Source organism: Nicotiana sylvestris, chromosome 8 (genome assembly GCF_000393655.2).
Source record: "Nicotiana sylvestris chromosome 8, ASM39365v2, whole genome shotgun sequence".
In the NCBI taxonomy this organism is placed as follows: domain Eukaryota; kingdom Viridiplantae; phylum Streptophyta; class Magnoliopsida; order Solanales; family Solanaceae; genus Nicotiana; species Nicotiana sylvestris.
In genome coordinates, this window is record NC_091064.1 from 137,496,202 (window position 1) to 137,519,868 (window position 23,667).

Sequence of the window (23,667 nt, forward strand, 5' to 3'; positions counted from 1 at the left end):
CTTAGTTCTCATTTAGGGACTAAGTGTCCCAAAACTCTCCGAAACTCAAAACTGAACATCCCGGCAAATCAAAATAGCATAAATAAATATGGAAAAAGCAGTTATTAGGGGATTGGGGCGTTAATTCTTAAGACGACCGTCCGGGTTCATCACAATCAAATTCTGGCACTAGCCTCGGCATATAATAAATAAAGTAAGTATTTCTAATTCTCCACTCGGAAAGTATAATGCCGTTCGAAAAGTTTAAGGAAGTAAAGTGTAGTAGGAGTAAGTATATATTACTAATAAAAGTTAATGACCTTTTCCTTTTTCTCTTTGTTGGAGTGTAGGTATATAAGTGAAACGGCCACCTTCCCCCCTCATGCAACGTGTCAAACGTCTTCTATCTAATTCCACAGTTCCCTTCCGGCGACAAACCCAGCCCCATCACCTTTCTCTCTATATACATATCTATGTATATATAGAACACGACGATCTTTCTGTGGCTTTATGCAACTTCCATTTTCTTTCCCTTTAGGTCAAGAATGGCTTTAAATTCAGCTTCTAGCTAAATTTTTTTTATTTTTATCTTTGTCTTGTTGTTCCTTTATCATCTATACACTTACTATTTCACCACCGCTAGCTCAATCCTAACAACCCACCGCTTCGTCCAAAAAAGGCCAAAAACCAAACCCCTTTTCATGTCAATAAATTCTCTTCAGTGGGAAGTATTCATATTATAGAAAAAAAGTCGTAGAAGAAAAAGAAGAGAAAGAGAAACTCTGCTTATTAACCATGTCTTCTCTTCCGGAAAAGAAGGATTTTCTTGCTGAAGAAAATGGAGTAGTAGTTGCTGATTATGAAATAAAAAGCTTTGTTAAAAAAATTAGTGATGATCCTTTGTCTTTTGGCCAGTATGATGGTAGTTCATCAATTGGCTTGTTAAGTAATGGTGATCAAGAAGAAGAAGAAGAAGGAGAGGAAGCTCAGAGCAAGGCAGTTGAAGGATCCCTAAATTCTTTGGCCTCTTTGGAAGATGCTCTTCCCTTCAAGTCAGTTTATTCCTACAATCTTTTTCATCGAGTCTCTAATAATAAAAAATGGCGAGTGTTCAATTGAAACATGAAAACGTGACTAAATTAGTCGTAGTTACTCTTTGAAAAAATCCTTTTCTTATTTTTTCCCAGTTGATTTCATTCATTTGAAATAAATGCGTTTTAATGTGTTTCCTCCCTTTCTTTTTTTTTTTTAAATCTGATTTAAACCATCAATCATCAAAGGGATTGAGCAAGAAGTAAAGCATCAAAATAGAACCCGCAATCTATAGCAATTTTTAGTTACATCATTTTTCACTACACTAAAAATATCACGATTTTCCACTTAAATTCGCTCCACCACTGCATTCAGTTTGAAACATAGAAGAAGTCTTTGTCATATACTTTGTTTCGCCGTTTGGTTGTTTAGGCGAGGATTATCCACTTTTTACAAAGGAAAATCAAGGTCATTCATGAACTTAGGTGAAGTGAAATGTGTGGAAGAGATGGAGAAGGAGGAAAGCCCATTGAACAAAAGGAGACGTTTGACCACGGCATCGTTCTATAAATGGAGTAGCAGCTCAAGTTCAATGCCTCTCTTAACACACAGTGAAGGTGAAAATACAAACATTGGCATTGATCAAGAATTCAAATCATCCACCAGCACCAATAGTTTTAGCTCCGTCAATTCTACCACCAAGCTGCTTATCAACTGATTGGGCACTTTTACATGCACCTCGACTTGTGTGAGTCATACCAAGCGTTTACTGTGTGAAAATCTTTTCTAAAGTGTTTCTTTTTTATTTTTTTCCCTTTTGGGTTGTGCTGACGTTTTTAAGCTCTTAAGGTTCTTTATTAACATTCTCTTTTCTCTTTTAAGTAAGTGGATATGTAAATTATCAGAGACATGGCAAAATAGAGTCCAAAGCTTTATTTCTTTGTTGGCACTGATTTTGTGTTGCCAATTAGTGCTTCTAAGTGGTATGACTTAATAGTACTCTCGTTGAAAGCTAACGATCAGATTGCCTTACTAGAATATTACAATTTGAAAAAAGTATCAACGTAAAAGGAAGTTAGTGAGATCAAAGAGATAAATTGAAAGAAACAGGAGGATATTGTTTAACCAAAAATAGAAATTTCGGTCAAAGTTTTATTTTAGAAGAACGCGGGTTACTGATAATCATATATACAATGAATAAATGAAATTGACTTTTTAATAATAAGAAGAAGAGCAGAAGACAGCAAAGTAAATCAGTATATTCCAATAGTATTTCGTGTCCTTACAAATGTCACTACTAGAAATTCGGAAAAAAGCGACCAAAATTTGGCGACCAAAATTGGTCTATTAAGAAAAGCGACCAAAGTTGGTCGCTAAATTGGAAAAAATAATTAAATAATTATTCTAAATACATTAGCGACCAAGGTTGATCGCTTTTTGGTTGATAATTTTGTCAAAATGTTGATCGGATTGGTTAGACTTGCTTGGTCAAAGAAATACTGAGATTAACTACCAACGTTGGGCGCTAAAGTGGGACCCACATGTAAAATTTTAATAATTATAATATTATTTAAAAAATTATAAAATATAAATAAATATAATTTAAAATTAGCGACCAAAGTTGGTCGCTCATTAAATGATAAGCAAATAGAGACCAACTTTGGTCGCTAATATGGGTCCCAGTTATAAAATAATTATTTTAAAAAAATATAAAATATAAATAAATATAATTCAAAGTTAGTGACCAAAGTTGGTCGCTTAGCAAAATAGAGACCAACTTTGGCCGCTAATCTGGGACCCATTTCTAACGTTTAACAATTATATTATTATTTTAAACATTATATAAAATATAAACTAAAAAATCTGATTTAAATTTAGCGACCAACTTTGGTCGCTAAATTTAATTTCTGGATATTTGGCGACCAACATTGGTCGCTAAATATAATTTCTGGAAAAGTAGTGGCCAAAGTTGGTCTCTTTTCAGGTCAACATTGGTCAAATTAAAAATCACTTTTGTATTTACTATCTAAATAATATAAATGTAAGCCGTTAACACTTTTGTAATACAAGGGATGAATACACTAAAATATACTCTAACATGCTATATATGCAGTTAAGTAGTACAACGAAGCGTGTGTGTGTGTGTGTGTATATATATATATATATAAGAACATGAAGCGCTCGGAACACAGGGCCAGGTTCTTTTACGTATTGTTACACTTGTAAATTAATTCATCGGCTTATAACCTACTCAGATGCATGTATATATATTAAAAACAAAACGTCTCGACTTATATCAATTAATATGTTATAATTGATTCATCGACTTATAACCTAGTGATGAATGAATGTAATTCATTAACTCTGTTACAATACAAATAATGAATACAGTATCATGTACTATAACATGCTATATATGTAGTTAAATTAGCACGAAGTGTGTGTGTTATATATATACACACACTAACATATACTATAACAAGTTATATATACGTTATAGTATTACAGTGAAGTGTCTGTGTGTGTCTATATATATATAAGAACATGAAACGCTCAGAACACAGGGCCGGGTTCTTTTAGGTATTGATACACTTGTAAATTGATTCATCGACTTATAACCTACTTAGATGCATGTATATATATTAAAAACAAAACGTCTCGAGTTATATCAATTAGTATGTTATAATTGATTCATCGACTTATAACCGAATGATGAATGAATTTAATTCATTAACTTTGTTACAATAAGTCGATGAATCAATTATAACATATTAATTGATATAAGTCGAGATGTTTTGTTTTTAATCAATACTCTATATATATCGAATATACATATATATATACATATATATGTACACACACGCACACTCTCTCTCTCTCACACACACACACACATATATATATATATATATATATATATATATATAGCTTATATACTATATACTATATTATACTATATATGTCACGACCCCAAATACCGGTCGTGATGACGCCTATCACATTACTAGGCAAGCCGAAAAATCCATAACCACAACCCATTTGCTAATAACATAAAGCCATTTTCTAGCACAAGTTTTAAATGAGGAATTCTTTATAAGTATAATAATGACAAAAATATGCGGAAAATCAAAATAGCAAATACTACACAACCCCAACAATCTGATGTCACGAGTCTAGAGCCTCTAATACAAGTCCAAACATCCTACTACATAGATAGTCTAGAAAATACTGAAAAGATAGCAAGATAGAAGGGAGAGAATAGGGCTGCGAACACCATGCAACCACCTCGAAATCCCCGATAGAAAACTGAACAAGCTAAAAAATGCTCACTCGGCCGCTCGGGCACCTGGATCTGCACACAAGGTGCAGGGAGTAACGTGAGTATGCCAACTCAGTAAGTAACTAAAGTAAATAAGGTCTGAAAGTAGTGATGAGCAGTTTAAAAAATACATAACGGAATAACCAACGAAACAACATGTCTTCTTTACAGTTCAGAAATCAGTTTCCGTTATAAAACCACATTTTCAGTTTAAACATTTGGAACCAATTACTTAGCAGTATATCAAACAGAGGCTTATTTAAAAGAAGAGTGAAATCAGTGAAAACATCATGACAAGGCCTCTCGGGCAAGGAATCACTCAGAATCTGGCTCCTCGGGCAGCCTCTCAGTCACACGTGACTCAACTCACGTTACCTAGAACTCGCTCTCAGCACTCAGCTCATTTATATCTCATAATAATAGAAATCATAGTAACTGCTGCAGCATGCAGCCTGGTCCATATATTTATAGTCGACTACGCTCATTAGGGGTGTGTAGACTCCGGAGGGGCTCCTATAGCCTAAACGTCATATCGGTGCGCCGTGCAGCCCGATCCAATATATATATATCGCTGCGGCGTGCAACTCGACCAATAATATATACATATAATATCCTCACAATTGGGTTCTCAACCTCTCTCAGTCATTAACCTCACAACCTCTCAGGCACAATAATAGAAGGTAGGGATCTCAACGCAAACAATCCTCGCATTTAGGAATAGAGTGATAAAACCAGCTTTAATCATTTAAACAGGTAAAAAGCATGACTGAGGATATGATTTTTAAACAATTAAAGTGAAGAAGAACAATCAAAATGCCCCTAAGGGTTTCTACAGGTCGGCACAAGGCCCCAAACATGGCATACAACCCATAATACAGTATAAAAGACTGGAATACGGAATAATGTAAGATTTCCAAATCAAATACGCATCTTAATAGTCGCTATGGGACGGACCAAGTCACAATCCCTGCCGGTGCACGCCCACACGCTTGTCACCTAGCATGTGTGTCACCGCTCTTATCAAATCAATTCAAATACCGGGGTTTTGTACCCTCAGTTCCAGATTTACAATGGTTATTTACCTCAAGCTGGTGAAAATACTACTCCGCGACGTCATTGCCCCTCAAATTGGCCTCTGCGCGCATCGAATCTATCCAAAATCAAAATGAATATGTCACAATATGCTAAGGAAACAAATCCCAAGCGAAAATAATCGAAAAATACAAAAAATCCAGAAATTAGCAAAAACTCGAGCCCGGACCCACTTCTCGAAACTCAGAATTTTTTACATTCATAGATTACACATCTCTCCACGAGTCCATACATATCAAGAATATCAAAATCGGAGCTCAAATGATCCCTCAAATCCTCCATTAAAGGCCTCTTAAACTCAAGCCCTAATCCTCCTTTGTTAACCCTTTAATCCCATTAATTACATCTTTAATTCATGAAATTCTACCATAGAAATGTGTTTTATGTCCAAAATCCTTACCTCAACGAAGTCACTTTGATTTCTCTCTTCAAAATCGCCCAAAGCTCCCAATTTCGAGTTCAAAAATAGTTAAACCCTTCAAAAATCGCGAAGGAAGGAATATATACTTTCTGCCCAGACCTTTTCTCATCTGCAGTCCCATAACCGCTTCTGCAGTACCACATTTGCGGCCATTAGTCCGCTTCTGCGGAAGTCACTTAAAAGACCCAAACCGCATCTGCGGTCAAGCTTCCGCACCTGCGGCCTCGCAGATGCGACCCTTCAACTGCATCTGTGACTCCTGATGAATCCTCCCAAAACCCCTTCTGCGGTTATTATCCCGCACGTGCGGCACCGCAGCTGCGGTCCCCAAACCGCAGGTACGAAAACACCAGAAGCAGCAAAACTTTTGCAGTTGTAATTACCCTGCAACATCCCCATTAACCTCCCGAAATCATCCCGAGGCCTTCGGGACCTCAACCAAAAGCACAAACATAACCCAATACCTTATTCAAACTTGTTCCAATCATCAAAACACCCCAAACAACATCAAATCTATCAAATCACATCAGATTCAAGCCTAAGTTTCTAAAATCTTTCGAAGTACGCTTTTGATAAAAAACCCTACCAACCCACGTCCGAATGACTTGGAATTTTACACACATATCCCAATTGATACAACGAAGCTATTGCAACTCTCAGAATTACATTCCGACCCCTATATCGAAAACTCGCCTATCAACCGAAAATCGCCAAAAATATCAATTTCGCAATTCAAGCCTAAGTCTACTTCGAACCTCTAAAACCCATTCCGATCACGCTCCTAAGTTGCAAATCACCTCCCGAAGCTAGCCGAACCATCGGAACTCATATCCGAGCTCTCTAACACATAAGTCAATATCCGGTTGACTTTTCCAACTTAATCCTTCTTAAAAGAGACTAAGTGTCTCAAACTTCACCAAACTCATTCCGGACTCGATCCGACCAACCCGATACCGCAAAACACGAATAACAAAGCATAAAGAAGCTGAAATGGGGGAAACAGAGCGGTAACTCATGAGACGACTGGCCGGATCGTCACATCCTCCCCAACTTAAACAAATGTTCGTCCTTGAATGAGTCAAGAAACATACCTGAAGCCTCAAACCGGTGAGGATATCTACTCTGCATTTCACGCTCGGTCTCCTAGGTAGCCTCCTCCACGGGCCGACCTCTCCACTGTACCTTCACTGATGCTATATCTTTTGACCTCATCTTTTGAACCTGACGGCCCAAAATAGCTACTGGATCCACATCATAGGTCAAATCATCATCCAACTGAACCATGATGTAATCTAGAACATGAGACGGATCCCCAGTATACTTCCGGAGCATAGAAACATGAAACACCGGATGCGCACTCAACAAGCTGGGTGACAAAGCAAGCTCATAAGCCACCTCCCTAATACTCCGAAGCACCTCAAAAGGCGCAATGAACCGAGGACTCAATTTCCCTTTCTTCCCAAATCTCATAACACCCTTCATAGGTGAAACCTTCAATAGAACCTTCTCGCTAACCATGTATGACAAATCTAGAACCTTCCTATCAGCATAACTCTTTTGCCTCGACTCCACTGTACGAAGCCTCTCCCGAATCACCTTCACCTTTTCCAATGCATCCTGAACCAAATCAGTTCCCAATAGCCTTGCCTCACCGGGCTCGAACCAACTAACTAGAGATCTACACCGCCTCCCATACAAAGCCTCATATGGAGCCATCTGAATACTCGACTGGTAGTTGTTGTTATAAGAAAACTCTGCAAGCGGTAGAAACTCATCCCATGATCTTCCAAAATCAATGACACAAGCACGCAACATGTCCTCTAATATCTGAATAGTACGCTCGGACTGCCCGTCCATGTGAGGATGAAAAGCTGTGCTCAACTCAACCTGAGTACCCAACTCTCTCTGCACGGCACTCCAAAACTGCAAAGTAAACTTAGTACCTCTATCTGAAATGATGGGAAATGGGACACCATGCAAGCGAAAAATCTCTCAGATATAGATCTTTGCCAACCTATCTGAAGAATAGGTAGTACACACAGGAATGAAGTGCGTAGACTTGGTCTGCCAATCCATAATCACCCAAATATAATTGAACTTCTTCAAAGTCCATGGAAGTCTAAAAACAGAGTCCATAGTGATTCTCTCCCACTTCCACTCAAGAATATCAATCTGGTGTAGAATGCCACCTGGTCTCTGATGCTCGTTTTTACCTGCTGACAATTGAGACACCGAGCTACAAATCCCACAATATCTTTCTTCATTCTTCTCCACCAATAGTGCTGCCTCAAGTCCTAATACATCTTCGCGGCACCCGGATGAATGGAATACCACGAGCTATGGGCCTCCTCCAAAATCAACTTCTGAAGCCCATCCACATTGGGCACGAAAATCCGGCCCTGCATCCTCAACACCCCAACAACACCAATGGTCACATCACTGGCATCATCATGCTGAACTCTGTCCTTAAGGACAAGCAAATGCGGATCATTATACTGGCGCTCTCTGATGCGCTCATATAAAGAAGATCGAGAAACCACACAAGCCAATACTTGACTGGGGTCCGAAATATCTAATCTCACAAACCGATTGGCCAAGGCCTTAACATCATTTGCAGGAGGTCTCTCCCCAACTGGAATATATGCCAAGCTCCCCATACTCACTGTCTTTCGGCTCAAAGCATCGGCCACCACATTGGCCTTCTCAGATGGTATAATATAGTAATATCATAATCCTTAAGCAACTCCAACCATCTTCGCTTCCTCAAATTAAGATCATTTTGCTTGAACAAATGCTAAAGACTACGATGATCAGTGAACACCTCACAAGATTTGCCATACAAGTAATGCCTCCAAATCTTCAATGCGTGAACTATGGCAGCCAACTCCAAATCATGAACAGGGTAGTTCTTCTCATGGGGCTTCAACTGACAAGAAGCATAAGCAATAACTCTACCCTCATGCATCAACACACAACCAATCCCAACTCTTGAAGCATCACAATACACGGTATCGGAGCCTGAAGCTGATAGCAAAACCAACACTGGAGCTGTTGTCAAAGCTGTCTTGAGCTTCTAAAAGCTTTTCTCACACTCGTCCGACCATACAAATGGAGTACCCTTCTGAGTCATCTTGGTCAAGGGCGATGCGATAGATGAGAATCCCTGAACAAACCAGCGATAATAGCCTGCCAAACCAAGAAATCTACGAATCTCTGTGGCTGAGGACGGCCTACGCCAACTTTGAACCGCCTTTATCTTCTTTGAATCAACCTGAATACCCTTGCTGGACACCACGTGCCCCAAGAAAGCCAATGAACCAAGCCAAAACTCACACTTGGAGAATTTTGCATAAAGTTTCTCCTCCCTCAATCTCTGTAATACCACTCTCAAATGCTTCGCGTGCTCCTCCTGACTACGCGAATACACCAGAATATCATCAATAAAGACTATAACAAACAAATCAAGATAAGGCCGGAACACGCTGTTCATCAATTGCATGAACGCTGCTGGGGCATTGGTCAGCCCAAAAGACATCACCAAGAACTTATAATGACCATATCGGGTCTTGAAAACCGTCTTAAGTATATCTGAATACCTGATCTTCAACTAGTGATAGCCCGAACGGAGATCAATCATGGAGAACACTCTTGCTCCCTGAAGTTGGTCAAATAAATCATCAATGCGAGGCAAATGATACTTGTTCTTAATTGTTACCTTGTTCAATTGCCTATAATCAATGCACATTCTCATTGTGCCATCCTTTTTCTTCATAAATAGAACCGGCGCACCCCAAGGTGACACACTAGGCCGAATGAACCCTTTATCAAGGAGTTCCTGAAGCTGCTCCTTTATCTCCTTCAACTCCGCTGGTGTCATACGATACGACGGAATAGAAATGGGCTGAGTGCCCGGCACCAGATCAATACCAAAATCAATTGGTGGCATGCCCGTCAGGTCTGCAGGAAACACATTTGGAAAATCCCTCACAATTGGGACAGAATCAATATTGGGAGCCTCGACTCCAACATCTCTCCCAAATGCTAGATATGAAAGACAACCCTTCCCAACTATATGTTGGGCCTTCAAGAAAGAGATCACTCTACTAGGAACGTAATCAATCACACCTCGCCCACTCGATCCGTGGCATACCCGGCATAGCCAAAGTGATTGTCTTAGCATGGCAGTCCAGAATAGCACGACACAGAGATAATCAATCCATGCCCAAAATGACATCGAAATCCACCATACTCAGTAATAGCAGATACACTGGGGTCTTTAGACCCCCAATAGTCACCACACACGACTAGTACACACGGTCTACAACAATAGTATCGCCCACTGGGGTAGATACATGAACAGTTAAAGCAAGAAACTCCCGGGGTGTACCCAAATATTGAGCAAAGTATGAGGACACATAAGAAAAAGTGGAACTGGGATCAAATAATACAGAGGCATCTCTGTGGCAGACTGAGACAATACCTGTAATGACAGCATCTAAAGAAATAGCATCTTGTCTGCCTAGAATAGCATATGAAATGGTCCCGACTGCCCCCTGATCGACCTCCCCCTCTAGGGAGACCCCTGACTACCTGACCTCTACCCGTAGCTGGCTAGGCAAGTGGTAAAGTAATTGGAGCAGAAGTCGAGGGCTGAACCCTCTGTTGAGACTGTCTATCCTGAACACGAGGGCACTACCCTCATATGCTCAAACTCTCCACACTCATAAAAACTCCCTGGTGCTGGAGATGGGGACTGAAGGGAACCCCTGGCACCGTAATGACTAGCAGAAGAACCTGGTATGGAAGAACCCTGGAATGATAGAGCACGAGACGAGCTCTAAGCTGGAAGGGAACTAAGTGATGACTGGCCCTGTTGAGATCCATGATAACCATGACCCGAAGATACTCCACGGTAACCTGGGTGAGCTGACTGAGCCTTCCCGAAAGAACGACCTCTGCCCGGCTGGAACCGACCCCTCGAAGGAGCACTACTAAAGCTACCAGATCCCTAAGGCCTCTTGGCCACTCTCTCCTCTCGCTCCTGCCGGCGAACCATCTCAATCTCATGGGCAATATCAACAACCTCCTCAAAGGTAGCACCCGTTACCCTCTCTCTAGTCATGAGGATCCAAAGCTGATATGTAAGGCCATCAACAAACCTCCTGATCCTCTCTCGATCTGTGGGAACCATCCAAACTGCATGTCGGGCTAACTCAAAGAACCTCATCTCACACTGCGTCACTAACATCTCCCCCTGACGCAACTACTTAAACTACATGTGCAACTCCTCTTGGCGCGACTGCGGTACATACTTCTCTAGGAAAAGAACAGAGAATTGTTGCCAAGTAAGGGGCGCTGCGTCAATAATCCTACGCCTCTCATACACCTCCCACCATGTGAAGGCAACCCGGAAAACTAAAATGTAGTAAATGCCACACCACCAGTCTCAAGAATCCCTGTTGTACAAATAATCCAATGGAACTTATCCAAGAAACCCTGGGCATCCTCGCCCTCTGCACTGCTGAATAACGGCGTCTGGAGCCTACCAAACTCTCAAGTCGACGCTGCTCATCATCCGACATTACTGGTACTACAAACTCCTGAGATGGTGCAACTATCTAAGCTAGTGTTGCCCCCGGTGTATGGAGTCCCTGCACAACTTGCTCAGGTGTGCGAGCAACAGGAGTCTAGGTGCCTCCCCCTACCTGAGAAGTAGTTGCGACCGTAGTAACTGAGACTGCCTGGGCCAAACCGGTACATAATGATAATATCTGAGCTAAGGCCTCCTAGAGACCTTGGATCACAATAGGCACAACTGGTGTCTGAACTGGTGCCGCTGCAGCATCCATAACTAGGACCTGATCGGGTACTGGGGCAGCTGGTGGGTATGCCAGTGCTGCTCTAGCTACTCTGCCCTTGCCACGGCCTCGACTGCAACCTCGGCCTCTGGTGGCCCCAGCTGGTGGCACTAGTGGCCGTCTACCCCGTCCGGTAGCTCGTGTTCTCACAATCTGTGAGAGAATAGAATAACAAGAGTTTAGTATTCAGATCAACAAGTTCGCACGACAAGAGTTTCAAAAATGTGAAGTTTTTCCTAAAGGTTCTACAGCCTTCCAAGGATAAATACAGACGTCTTTGTACCGATCCGCGAGAATATACTAAACCGGCTCATGACTCACAAGACCTATGTAACCTAGGCTCTGATACTAACTTGTCACGACTCCAAAAACCGGTCGTGAAGGCGCCTATCACATTACTAGGCAAGCCGACAAATCCATAACCACAACCCATTTGCTATTAACATAAAGCCATTTTCTAGCACAAATTTTAAATGCAAAATTCTTTATAAGTATAATAATGACAGAAATATGCGGAAAATCAAAATAGCAGATACTACACAGCCCCAACAATCTGGTGTCACGAGTTTAGAGGCTCTAATACAAGTCCGAACATCCTACTACATAGATAGTCTAGAAAATACTGAAAAGATAACAATATAGAAGGGATAGAACATGGCTGTGAACGTTATGCAGCTATCTCGAAATCCCTGACAGAAAACTGAACCAGCTGAAAAGTACTCACCCGGCCGCTCAGGCACCTGGATCTACACACAAGGTGCAGGGAGTAACGTGAGTACGCCAAGGCCTCTCGGGCAGCCTCTCAGTCACTCGTGACTCAGCTCTCATCACTCAATACTAACTCTCAGCACTCGGCTCATTTATATCTCATAATAATAGAAATCATAGTAACCCCTGTGGCGTGCAGCCCGATCCATATATTTATAGACGACTACGCTCACTGGGGGTGTGCACACTCCGAAGGGGTTCCTACAGCCCAAGCATCATATCGCTGTGGCGTGCAGCCCGATCCAGAATATATATATCATTGCGGTGTGCAGCCCGATTCATATAAGTATTGTTGTGGCGTGCAGTCCGACCCATAATATATACATATAATATCCTTACAATTGGGTTCTCAACCTCTCTCTGTCATTAACCTCACAGCCTCTCAGGCACAATAATAGAAGGTTAGGATCTCAGCCCAAACAATCCTCGCATTTAGGAATAGAGTGATAAAACCAACTTTAATCATCTAAACAGGTAAAAAACATGACTGAGGATATGGTTTTTAAACAAGTAAAGTGAGGAAGAACAGTCAAAATGCCCCTAAGGGTTTCTACAGGTCGGCGCAAGGCCCCAAACATGGCATACAACCTATAATACAGTATAAAAGACAGAAATACGGAATAATGTAAGATTTCCAAATCAAATACGCGGCTTAATAGTCGCTATGGGATGGACCAAGTCACAATCCCTGCTGGTGCATTCCCACACGCTCATCACCTAGCATGTGCATCACCGCACTTATCAAATCAAGTCAAATACCGGGGTTTTGTACACTCAGTTCCAGATTTACAATGGTTACTTACCTCAAGTCAGTGAAAATACTACTCCGTGACGCCTTTGCCCCTCAAATCGGCCTCCGCTCGCATCGAATCTATCCAAAATCAGAACAAATACGTCACAATAAGCTAAGGGAACAAATCCCAAGCGAAAACAATCGAAAAATATAAAAAAACCCGAAATTAGCAAAAACCCGAGCCCCGGGCCCACTTCTTGAAACTCAGAAATTTTTACATTCATAGATTCCTCATCTCCCCACGAGTCCATACATATCAAGAATACCAAAATCGGAGTTCAAATGACCCCTCAAATCCTACATTAAAGGCCTCTTAAACTCAAACCCTAATCCGCCATTTTTAGCCCTTTAATCCCATTAATTACATCCTTAATTCATGAAATTCTACCATATAAATGTGTTTTAAGTCCAAAATCCTTACGTCAATGAAGTCTCTTTGATTTCTCTCTTCAAAATCACCCAAAGCTCCCAATTTCGAGTTCAAAAATGGTTAAACCCTTCAAAAATCGTGAAAGAAGGAATATATACATTCTGCCCAGACCTTTTCGCATCTGTAGTCCCATAACCGCTTCTGCGGTACCGCATTTGCATCCATTAGACCTCTTCTATGGAAGTCACTTAAAAGACCCAAACCGCATCTACGGTCAAGCTTCTGCACTCGTGGCCTCGCAGATGCGGCCCTTCAACCGCATCTGCGACTCCTAATGAATCCTCCCAAAACCGCTTCTACGGCTATTCTCCCGCACATGTGCCACCGCATCTGCGGTCCCCAAACCGCAGGTGCAAAAACACCAGAAGCATCAAAACTTCCGCAACTGCAATTACCCTTCAACTTCCTCGTTAACCTCCTGAAATCATCCCGAGGCCCCCGGGACCTCAACTAAAAGCACAAACATAACCCAATACCTTATTCAAACTTGTTCCAATCATCAAAACACCCCAAACAACATCAAATCTATCAAATCACATCAGATTCAAGCCTAAGTTTCTAAAATCTTTCGAAGTACGCTTTTGATAAAAAACCCTACCAACCCACGTCCGAATGACTTGATAGTTTACACACATATTCCAATTGACACAACGAATCTACTTCAACTCTCGGAATTCTATTCTGACCCCTATATCAAAATCTCGCCTATCAACCGAAAATCGCCAAAAATATCAATTTCGCCAATTCAAGCCTAAGTCTACTCCGAACCTCTAAAACCCATTACGATCACGCTCCTAAGTTGCAAATCACCTCCCGAAGCTAGCCGAACCATCGGAACGCATATCCGAGCCCTTTAACACATAAGTCAACATGCGATTGACTTTTCCAACTTAAGCCTTCTTAAAAGAGACTAAGTGTCTCAAACTTCACCAAACTCATTCCGGACTCGATACCACAAAACACGGATAACGAAGAATAAAGAAGTTGAAATGGGGGAAACGGTGCGGTAACTCATGAGACGACTGGCCGGGTCGTCACAATATATATCGAGTATAGCTTATATATATATATATATATACACACACACACACTATACTATGCACTAAGTATTAGTGCATTAACTAATATTATATCGAATATAGTTTATATATATATACACACAAACACACACACTATACTACATATGTACATAATTTTAAATTTAATTAAAAGTAATTTAATTTTTTTTAGAAATAGCGACCAACTTTGGTCGTTATTTTGGTCAAACGGTCAAAATATAGCGACCAACATTGGTCGCTATTTTGGTCAAATAGTTAAAACTTAATTTGCTACCAAGATAGCGACCAAAGTTGGTCGCTATTTCTAATTCCAGTTTAAAAATCGGGTTTCCCCTCCCACTCTCTTATTTTCTTCAAAAAAATTCCCCAAACTCTCTCTTTTCTCTCTCACATTCAAACACCCCCCCCCTCCGACTCCCAGCAACAGCGGCGCCACCGACGCCCACCGACGGCAGCAGCTCCACCACTGGCGTCCTCCACTTCCCAGGTAGGTTTCCTCTCCTTCCTTTGTTTTTTTTCGAAATACACTAATTTTGTTTAATTCCTCCTAGTTTAATTTGTAAAAATTAATTGTTCTTAGCTAAATTAAATCTATGATAATTGTTAGTAGCTAAAATATTTAATTTTACCTACTAATTTGGGGATAACATTTGCAATACCTAAATATTAGGGTTTTTGGTTCGAAGCCTTCACTATGTAATGTCGTATGGCTGGCATTCCACTGTGTAATTCCGTAACACTGATTTTGGCATTCCACTCTTGGAATTTTACATTAGCAATACTTTTAGTTCTTGTATTAATTTATATTGAGTTCAATTGGACTTTTAGGATATGAATTGAACTTTTAGTTAACTAAAAAAAGATTAGGATATGAATTAACTAAATTAATTTGTTCTTCTTTTATTTGTATAGATGGAACATTGTACTTGGATGTACAATAGGAATTATCCTAATCGGCAGGGATTGCGGGAGGATTTTGTAGAAGGGGTGGATGAATTTATTAGATATGCAATGTCACTTCCACCATACCTAAGTGAAGGAGTAATTAGGTGCCCTTGTGTTAGGTGCGATTGTAGGAAGTTTGGAAAACCGGTGGAAGTTAAGCATCATCTTTATCTGAAGGGGTTTATAGCAAATTACTTTGTGTGGACTAATCATAGAGAGATCGATGGTAGCCATGGGATATTTCAAAACTTGGTTGTGGGTGAAAGTAGTAGGCCGGTGGAGAATACAAATCATGATTCTTGAATTCATGATATGGTTGCGAATGCTTTTGGGATGCACTTAGGGGGTGAGCCCAATGAAAATGTTGAACAAACTCCTAATGATGACGCAAAATATTTTTATGAACAATTAGAGGCAGCTAGTTTTCCACTACGTAATGGAAGTCCGCATGCTGAGTTGTCTGTTGCAGTTAGATTACTAAGTATCAAATCTAATTGGAATATTTCTCAAGCAGTCGTGGACTCTTTCATTGACCTTATGAGTGAACTAGTTGACTCAAATATCAAATTACCTGCTGATTTCTACAAGGCAAAGGAATTAGTTTCTAAGTTAGGACTTTCGTCAATGAGAATTGATTGTTGTGAAGATGGTTGGATGTTATATTATAAAGATGATGCAAATTTAAGCAGTTGTAAATTTTGCGAAAAGCCTCGTTTCAAAAAGCTTTCCAGCGGGAAGATGGTCGCTATCAAGGCAATGTATTATTTACCTCTTATACCTAAGTTAAAAAGGTTATATGCGTCGATGAGTTTTGTTCCTCATATGAGATGGAACTTTGAAATAGAATACCACCAGGTGTTATGTGTCATCCTTCAAATGGAGAAGCTTGGAAGCACTTTGATAAGACATATCCAGATTTTGCTAGTGAACCAAGGAACATTCGGTTAGGTCTGAGTGCGGATGGCTTCACGCCTTTTTCTGTATCTGCGACACCGTATTCATGTTGGCCTGTCTTTCTTACACCTTATAATCTACCACCCGAGTTGTGCATGACTAGTCCATATATATTCTTAAATTGTATTATCCCCGGTCCACGTAATTCGAAAAGTTTGATAGGTGTATATTTGCATCCTTTGATTGATGAGCTGAAACAATTGTGGTACGATGGTGTTGAAACATATGACATATCAACCAAACAGAATTTCAATTTGGATGCTAATTTAATGTGGACGATTAACGATTTTCCTATGTATGGAATGTTGTCTGGGTGGATGACTGCTGGGAAGCTAGCTTGTCCTTATTGCATGGAAAATAGTAAAGCGTTCACTTTGAAACATGGCCGAAAGCAATCATGGTTTTATTGTCATCGTCAATTCTTGTCTCTTGATCATGAGTTTAGAAGGATGAAAAATGCATTCAAAAAGAATAAAATGGAATATGATTCTCCACCTCCGATACTTTCAGGTGAGGAAATTTGGGAGAGGGTCCAGAACTTCAGTAAAGTTACTGAAGCTCTACCTTATCGATTCCCCAGATACGGTGTTACTCATAATTGGACGAAATAGAGTATATTTGGGGAGTTGCCTTATTTGAAGTATAATCCTATCCGTCACAACCTTGATGTCATGCATATTGAGAAGAATTATTTTGACAATTTGTTCAACACAGTGATGGATGTTAAAGGTAAGACAAAGGATAACCCGAAGGCTAGAATGGACTTACAAGCATATTGCAGGTGGCCTGAATTATTCTTACAGATAGCAAACAATGGTAAGATATTCAAGCCCAAAGCAAGTTACACATTCACTTTGGAGGAAAGACGGCAAATTTGTGATTGGGTAACAAAATTGAAGATGCCTGAGGGTTATGCATCGAATCTTGGGGAAAAAGTTGATATGGAGGTAGGGAAGTTGAGCCATTTAAAAAGTCATGACTGTCATGTTTTCATGGAGGCCTTAGTGCCTATTGCATTTTGTGGTTTGCCTGAAAGAATCTGGAAACCCATCACAGAGATTAGTTTGTTTTTCAAACACTTGTGTTCTTCCACATTAAGGGAAGAAAACCTACTCCGGATGGATCAGAACATTCGTGTAACTTCTAGTAAGATTGAAAAGATATTTCCATGTGGGTTTTTTAATGTGATGGAACACCTTCCAATCCACCTTGTACCCGAGGCACGACTTGGAGGGCCTGTTCAATGCAGATGGATGTATCCCTTTGAGAGGTAATATTATAAGTTTGATGTAATTTTCTGTTTTATTTGAATGTTCTTGGCTAACCTGAAATTATGTAGAACAATTGGCAAATGCAAACAATTTGTTAAGCATAGGAATAGGATTGAAGGATCTATATGCGAAGCTTATCTTGTAAAGGAAACTGTTCATTTTTGTTCTTATTATTTTGAGAGTAATGTGCCATGTGCTAGGAATAGGCCCAATAGGCACGCGGTCAAATGTGTGACTGATCCATTATATCCGCCTATGTCCATATTCAATCAACCAGGTCGATGTTCTAAGGATGTTAGAAAGAGAAGTTTGAATGATATGGAGTACAAGTCAGCTACACTTCATATGTTGCTACATTGTCCCGAAGTTGTATCATTTCTCAAGTAATTATTGATTTAGTAGTTATCAAAATATAATATTTACTGTGATTACATCTCAATGCAACTACTAAAAATATTTGAGGTGTCACAGTCACTTCATGGGTCAATTTGGACATGATGTTGTATATACGACATTTGATACGTGGTTCAAACAATTTGTAAGTTTATCCTTAAAATATTCTAACACTATGTAGGTAAACAATGTTTGGAAGTTATGCTAACTTATGAATTTTTTAACAATATGTAGGTAAATGATCCAAATAATGGTGTAAATCAATTTTTGAAAGATATATCTTGGGTACCTGGGCTTCATGTCACAACAATGTCTAAGTACGTTGTGAATGGTTATAAGTTTCATACAGAGGATTGCTCTAAAAATTAAAATAGCAACAATAGTGGGGTGTAGGTTCATGGTGGTGATGGCAACCAAGTTGGAGATATTGATTATTATGGTGTGCTCAAAGAAATAATAGAACTATAATATACAGGTTGGCCATTTAAGAAATTGATACTCTTTAGATGCAAGTGGTTTGACCCAAGTCCAACAAGAGGTACAAGAGTACACAATCAATACAACATAATTGAGGTTAATCATACGAGGGAGTATGATCGCTATGATCCTTTAATAATTGCACATAATGTTAGGCAAGTGTCTTATGCTCCTTATCCATTACGGCGGAAATGATTGGTGGGTTGTAACCAAAACTAAGCCTGTAGGTAGGGTGGAAGTCGAGAATGTGATAGATGTTGCATAACAAAACGATATCTCTAGTGTTCACCAAATGGTGGACGAACTTTTAGAAAATTATTTGGAACATCCTGAACACATATTGGAAGAAGTTAATATAAATTAAGTAAGAATTATAGAAAACGAGGAAGAAGAATCAACTGATGAAGCTCAAACTAGTGAGGAAGAAGAATTCTCTGATGAGGAACAATATGTCGATGAGCTTTAAAAAGTTGATTTCTTTAATAACTCTCGTTTATAGCTAGTTTATTTATATGTTTCAATATACATATGTATTATATTATGCAAATGATAGGCAAGGGTCATGGTAACAATGACCATAGTGGTTCTCGGGGTCGAGAAAAGGATAGCAAACCAAAGAGGAGGGTAGAAGATAATACTCAATCTTTTCCACCCTCTTCTGATGTGCCTATGCCTATTCCTTTGTCTTTGCCTCCACCCCAGGCTATTCTGAGCTGCCACAGCATCACACGCCCTACACCTTCATGCACACACCAGGTGTTTCGTCACAGGGCCATAGGACTATACGTCCGACATACAGTCCACCTACCTTACTACCATGTGGATCACACCCATCAACAAGACATGGATCACATCGATCCATGTCACATACACATGGATCACAGCCATTAGTGTCACAACCACTTGGGTCACAGCAATCAGTATCTTATCCACTGGCGGTCCATACAGCTATGTCGCTGTCATAGGGATCACATCCATCTTCATCAGGGACTCTATCTATTTCAGGCCTTTGACTGCGAGATACTAGCTCTGACCCCCTACACCTTCCACACATGCCTCTGAAATACATGTTTTGGATGGTGATGTTGATGTTGATGAGGAGGTGCATTATGATCAATATGGCAGGATCATCATAGTCCCTGAAGGTGATGGGTAAGAGTTGTTTGTTATTTTTACGTTTATTGTTTTGTACAGTTTTTACTAAGATATTAATGTGTTTTTTTATTAAATTGCAGGTTCATCCCGAGTAATATTACTACAAGGATAATCACAAAAACAACCAGAAAGCTTTATGATGGGCCTTATGTGTCTTGGAGTGAATTCTCATTCTCGCTGAAGGAGCACATTTTCAATGAATTTAAGGTATAAATCTTCTTTTAAGAATTATAATTATTTGTATTTATGATATTTCCATATCATATTTAACTTTTGAAATACAAAGTAAGTGTGTATGGGAACACCGCTGTAGCACGGACATGGCTGCAAATTTTCGTCTCAAAGCTCGCAGCGGTTGTCACATACTTTCTCCAAAGCTAGCAAGTTGAACCAGAAGCCTGACTGGTTGCTTCAGAATTTATGGGAGGATTTGCAAAGGCAATCGCTTACTGAAAAGTTATTAGAGAAGAGCGAAAAAGGAAAGAAAGCTCGTGCATCTGAGAAGGGAGGATCCTTGCACATTGGAGGTGCGATCAGCCTAGGGACAATAAAAAGAAGAATGGTATGTAATTGCTTAATTTATTTTAATTTTCAAAGTATATCTATTTTATTTATTAACTAAAATTTATGAGTTTTTAGGAAAAAAAGTGGGGGAGTACGATGAACCAAGATGAGCTATTCAAAGAGACTCATATTGTGAAGAAGAAGAAAGAGACGGATCAAGAAAGGTGGGTCGAGGGACGAGCCTCGACTGTACATGTAGGTTTTCACTTTTCATTAAGTATTTTGATTTACTTTTATATAAATTTTGAAATACTAATTCAATGTAATTTTTCTTATAGGGTCTTTGCACAACTGAAGTGGAGGAATTCATACATAGTCAACCACCTAATTAGTCGGGCGAGCCAATCCAACCTTCGAACGAGGATGCTGAAAGAATGTGGACGGAGGCTGCAGGCGGTCCAAAATTGGAGAAGGTATACGGGCTTCCTACTAAGAAATTCCATTGCTATAAGTGTGGAATACAAGGAATAGGGACTTTCTTGCAAGCCGAGCAACTTGATGGGGAGACCCTCTCCGCTATGCGGGAGACTGTGACAAAGTTCACATCCGAGCTAGAAGCGGCCAAGGAAAGAGAAAAGCTTAGAGATGCTCAGTACATTGGCGTGGTCGCTCAGTGCCAGGGCATGCAAGAGCAGCTCAAATCTCTCCTAGCTTCTGGAGGTTTTTCGATTCCCCGATCTCATGACTCATCGCCAGAGGCTCGTCTTCCCCGTGCTCGTTCCTCCCGTCCTCCAATAGCTTGTTCCTCCCGTCTTCGCCGTGATCGTTCTTCCTGTCCTCGACAAGTAGACCCATCTAGATACCATCTTGCTGATGAAAGTTCATCAAACGGTGATGATAATGATGTACAAAACACTCATTGACTTTTATACACTTTAAACTAGACAAATAGAATCGATTTTCGAATGGACTTGTAATAAGAATTAACTTAGTTTAGTTATCTTAATGTGGTAGTTCTATTGAACTTTATACTTTGTTCGTTTTAATGTTGTTTTTGTGTTGTTGTTGTTGTTGTTGTTGTTGTTGTTGTTGTTGTTGTTGTGTTGTTGTTGTTGGTATTGTTTTTGTTGTTGCTTGTAATAGGGATTTGGTATGCTGGCAGGTGGTGTAGCTGCCAAAACAGGCAGTTTCTGCAAAAAATAATACCCAGAAGAGCGACCAACTTTGGTCGCTTGTTGGCCGCTTTTCTATTAAAAAAAAATATTTTCTGGGAAATAGTGACCAAAGTTGGTCGCTAATTAGCCCAGATTTCTCAAAAAGCAACCAACTTTGGTCGCTATTCCATTAAAAAACAATTTCTGGAAATATAGCGACCAACTTTGGTCGCTTATATTTAAAAAAAATTAAATTCTTGAAATTAGCGATTTTTTTTAAAAAAATTAATAAAAAGTGACCAACTTTGGTCTTTATTTTCCAGATTTTAAAATATAATATTTTGATTAGAGACCAAAGTTGGTCGCTATACTTTGATTACTAATAAATAAAACGTAATTCACATGTAGAGACCAACTTTGGTTGCCAAAATTATATTATTAAAATAATAAAGCGACCAAAGTTGGTCGCTATAGTCTTTACCCGGAATATTTGGTCCTTTTACCTTAGAGACCAAAGTTGGTCGCTAATTAGCGACCAACTTTGGTCCCTAAAATAAAGGGACCAGCAATATTGCGACCAGGCATGTTTGGACGCTTTTTGGTCGCTTTTTGACCTACAAGCAACCAACTTTGGTCGCTTTTTGTGGTCGCTTTTTACCAGATTTCTAGTAATGTGTTAAATCTTCACCTTATATAGCTATCTCTAAGTAGTACGTTTTTCTCCTCTCATAATAGAGTTTTTATAACAATTAATGACATTTAATGTAACGTTAAAATTGGTAATCATAACTGATTCAATACAAATTCCATAACGCTTTCCATAATTAATGCCTATTAATTACCAATAATTCGTATCAGTACCCCTTTTGCTATTTAGGTTCTTTCTGCTGGTGCGATTCCCAAATATTAATAAGTTCGAGCACTTATCCTTTCTGACTTCCTTGGATCTTTGCTCGTGCCTGTTGAAGCTCGTGCCTCATAAACTATTCTTTGTCAACTGTCACTTGTCTTACTAGTCCATGTGTCATGATATGTCACCTCATACTTAATTCTATATATGAACTTAATTTTTCCCAATACAGACAGTCCCCCGACTTACCATTTATTCTTCAATATAATATTTGGGAAGTGGATCTCATTAAAGCAGGAATATTTTCCGCCATTATTTCTTATTTGGAACTGATGCTTCACATGTCATTTACATTTAATGTTCGCGACATGTGGCATCCCCCGATTGTTTCTGCGACTTTTCAACGCATTTAGGGCTTTTTTACGGTTTCATCAATTACGAAGTGACATCTTCCATCATGACGTTTCCATCATTATGCCTTTTATTTTGACGGTTGCTTGTAAGTATAAATATAACTTTTTATCTTTGTCTTTTTCACAAAAAGTTTTAGAATATCTAGTTCTCGTTTTCTTCTTCCTCATACTACTGTGTCTTCTTCAAACCCTAACCTCGAAGAGTCCCCATTGTTTATAACCTTTCTCTTGCTCCTGTTAGAAGTAGAAGAGGGGGAAGACTTTGTAGGTTAGGATCTTCATCTTCACGTGGCCCTTCTTTTCCTTCAACGAGTTCTACTCCACCCTCTAAAACTAGAGGTTCTCTTTCTCAAAGGTCTTCATCCAGAAATAAAGACTCTAATGAACCTATTCGTGAACCTTTTGGAAGAGGAAATTGTTCCTGTGGAACTTTCTTTTTACACTGATAGAGAATCCATCAGAAACCAAGTTCCTTCTCTAGATCGTGTTGATATTTACCCATCTCAAATCACTAAAGGTTTGATTTCTGTTGTTCGTAGGGATTGCTATTGATGTCATGGCTTCCCCATTATAATTCCCAATCCAAACCAACGGATTACGTCTTACTTGAATGGGTTTCCTTTCGTGTATACATACCCTTTTACACTGAATTTCAAACCCCTCATTGATCCTGTTATTATCGACTTCTGCCGTTTCTTCGACGTTTGTTTAGTATAGATCGACCCCATTGTGTGGAGGGTTGTCGCATGCTTAAGGCATTTGGCCAATATGGCTGGTTTGCATTTTACTTTCTTCCATTTA

General features: G+C 39.7%; 1 protein-coding gene across 1 annotated transcript; it reads left to right on the forward strand.

The window, feature by feature from the left end:
- The first annotated feature begins 774 nt into the window (after nt 1–774).
- On the forward strand, nt 775–1,729 carry LOC104213574 (protein OXIDATIVE STRESS 3 LIKE 4). Its single transcript, XM_009763105.2, has 2 exons — nt 775–1,031; nt 1,444–1,729. Exons 1-2 carry the CDS (start codon nt 775–777, stop codon nt 1,727–1,729), a joined length of 543 nt encoding a protein of 180 aa, XP_009761407.1.
- The last annotated feature ends 21,938 nt before the right edge of the window (nt 1,730–23,667 follow it).

What these genes read in the sequence shown, in the direction of transcription:
- LOC104213574 (XM_009763105.2), top strand. Translation starts at nt 775, where the DNA reads ATGTCTTCTCTTCCGGAAAAGAAGGATTTTCTTGCTGAAGAAAATGGA. An exon ending in GAAGATGCTCTTCCCTTCAA is followed by an intron (nt 1,032 to 1,443) that starts GTCAGTTTATTC and finishes TTGGTTGTTTAG; the next exon opens with GCGAGGATTATCCACTTTTT.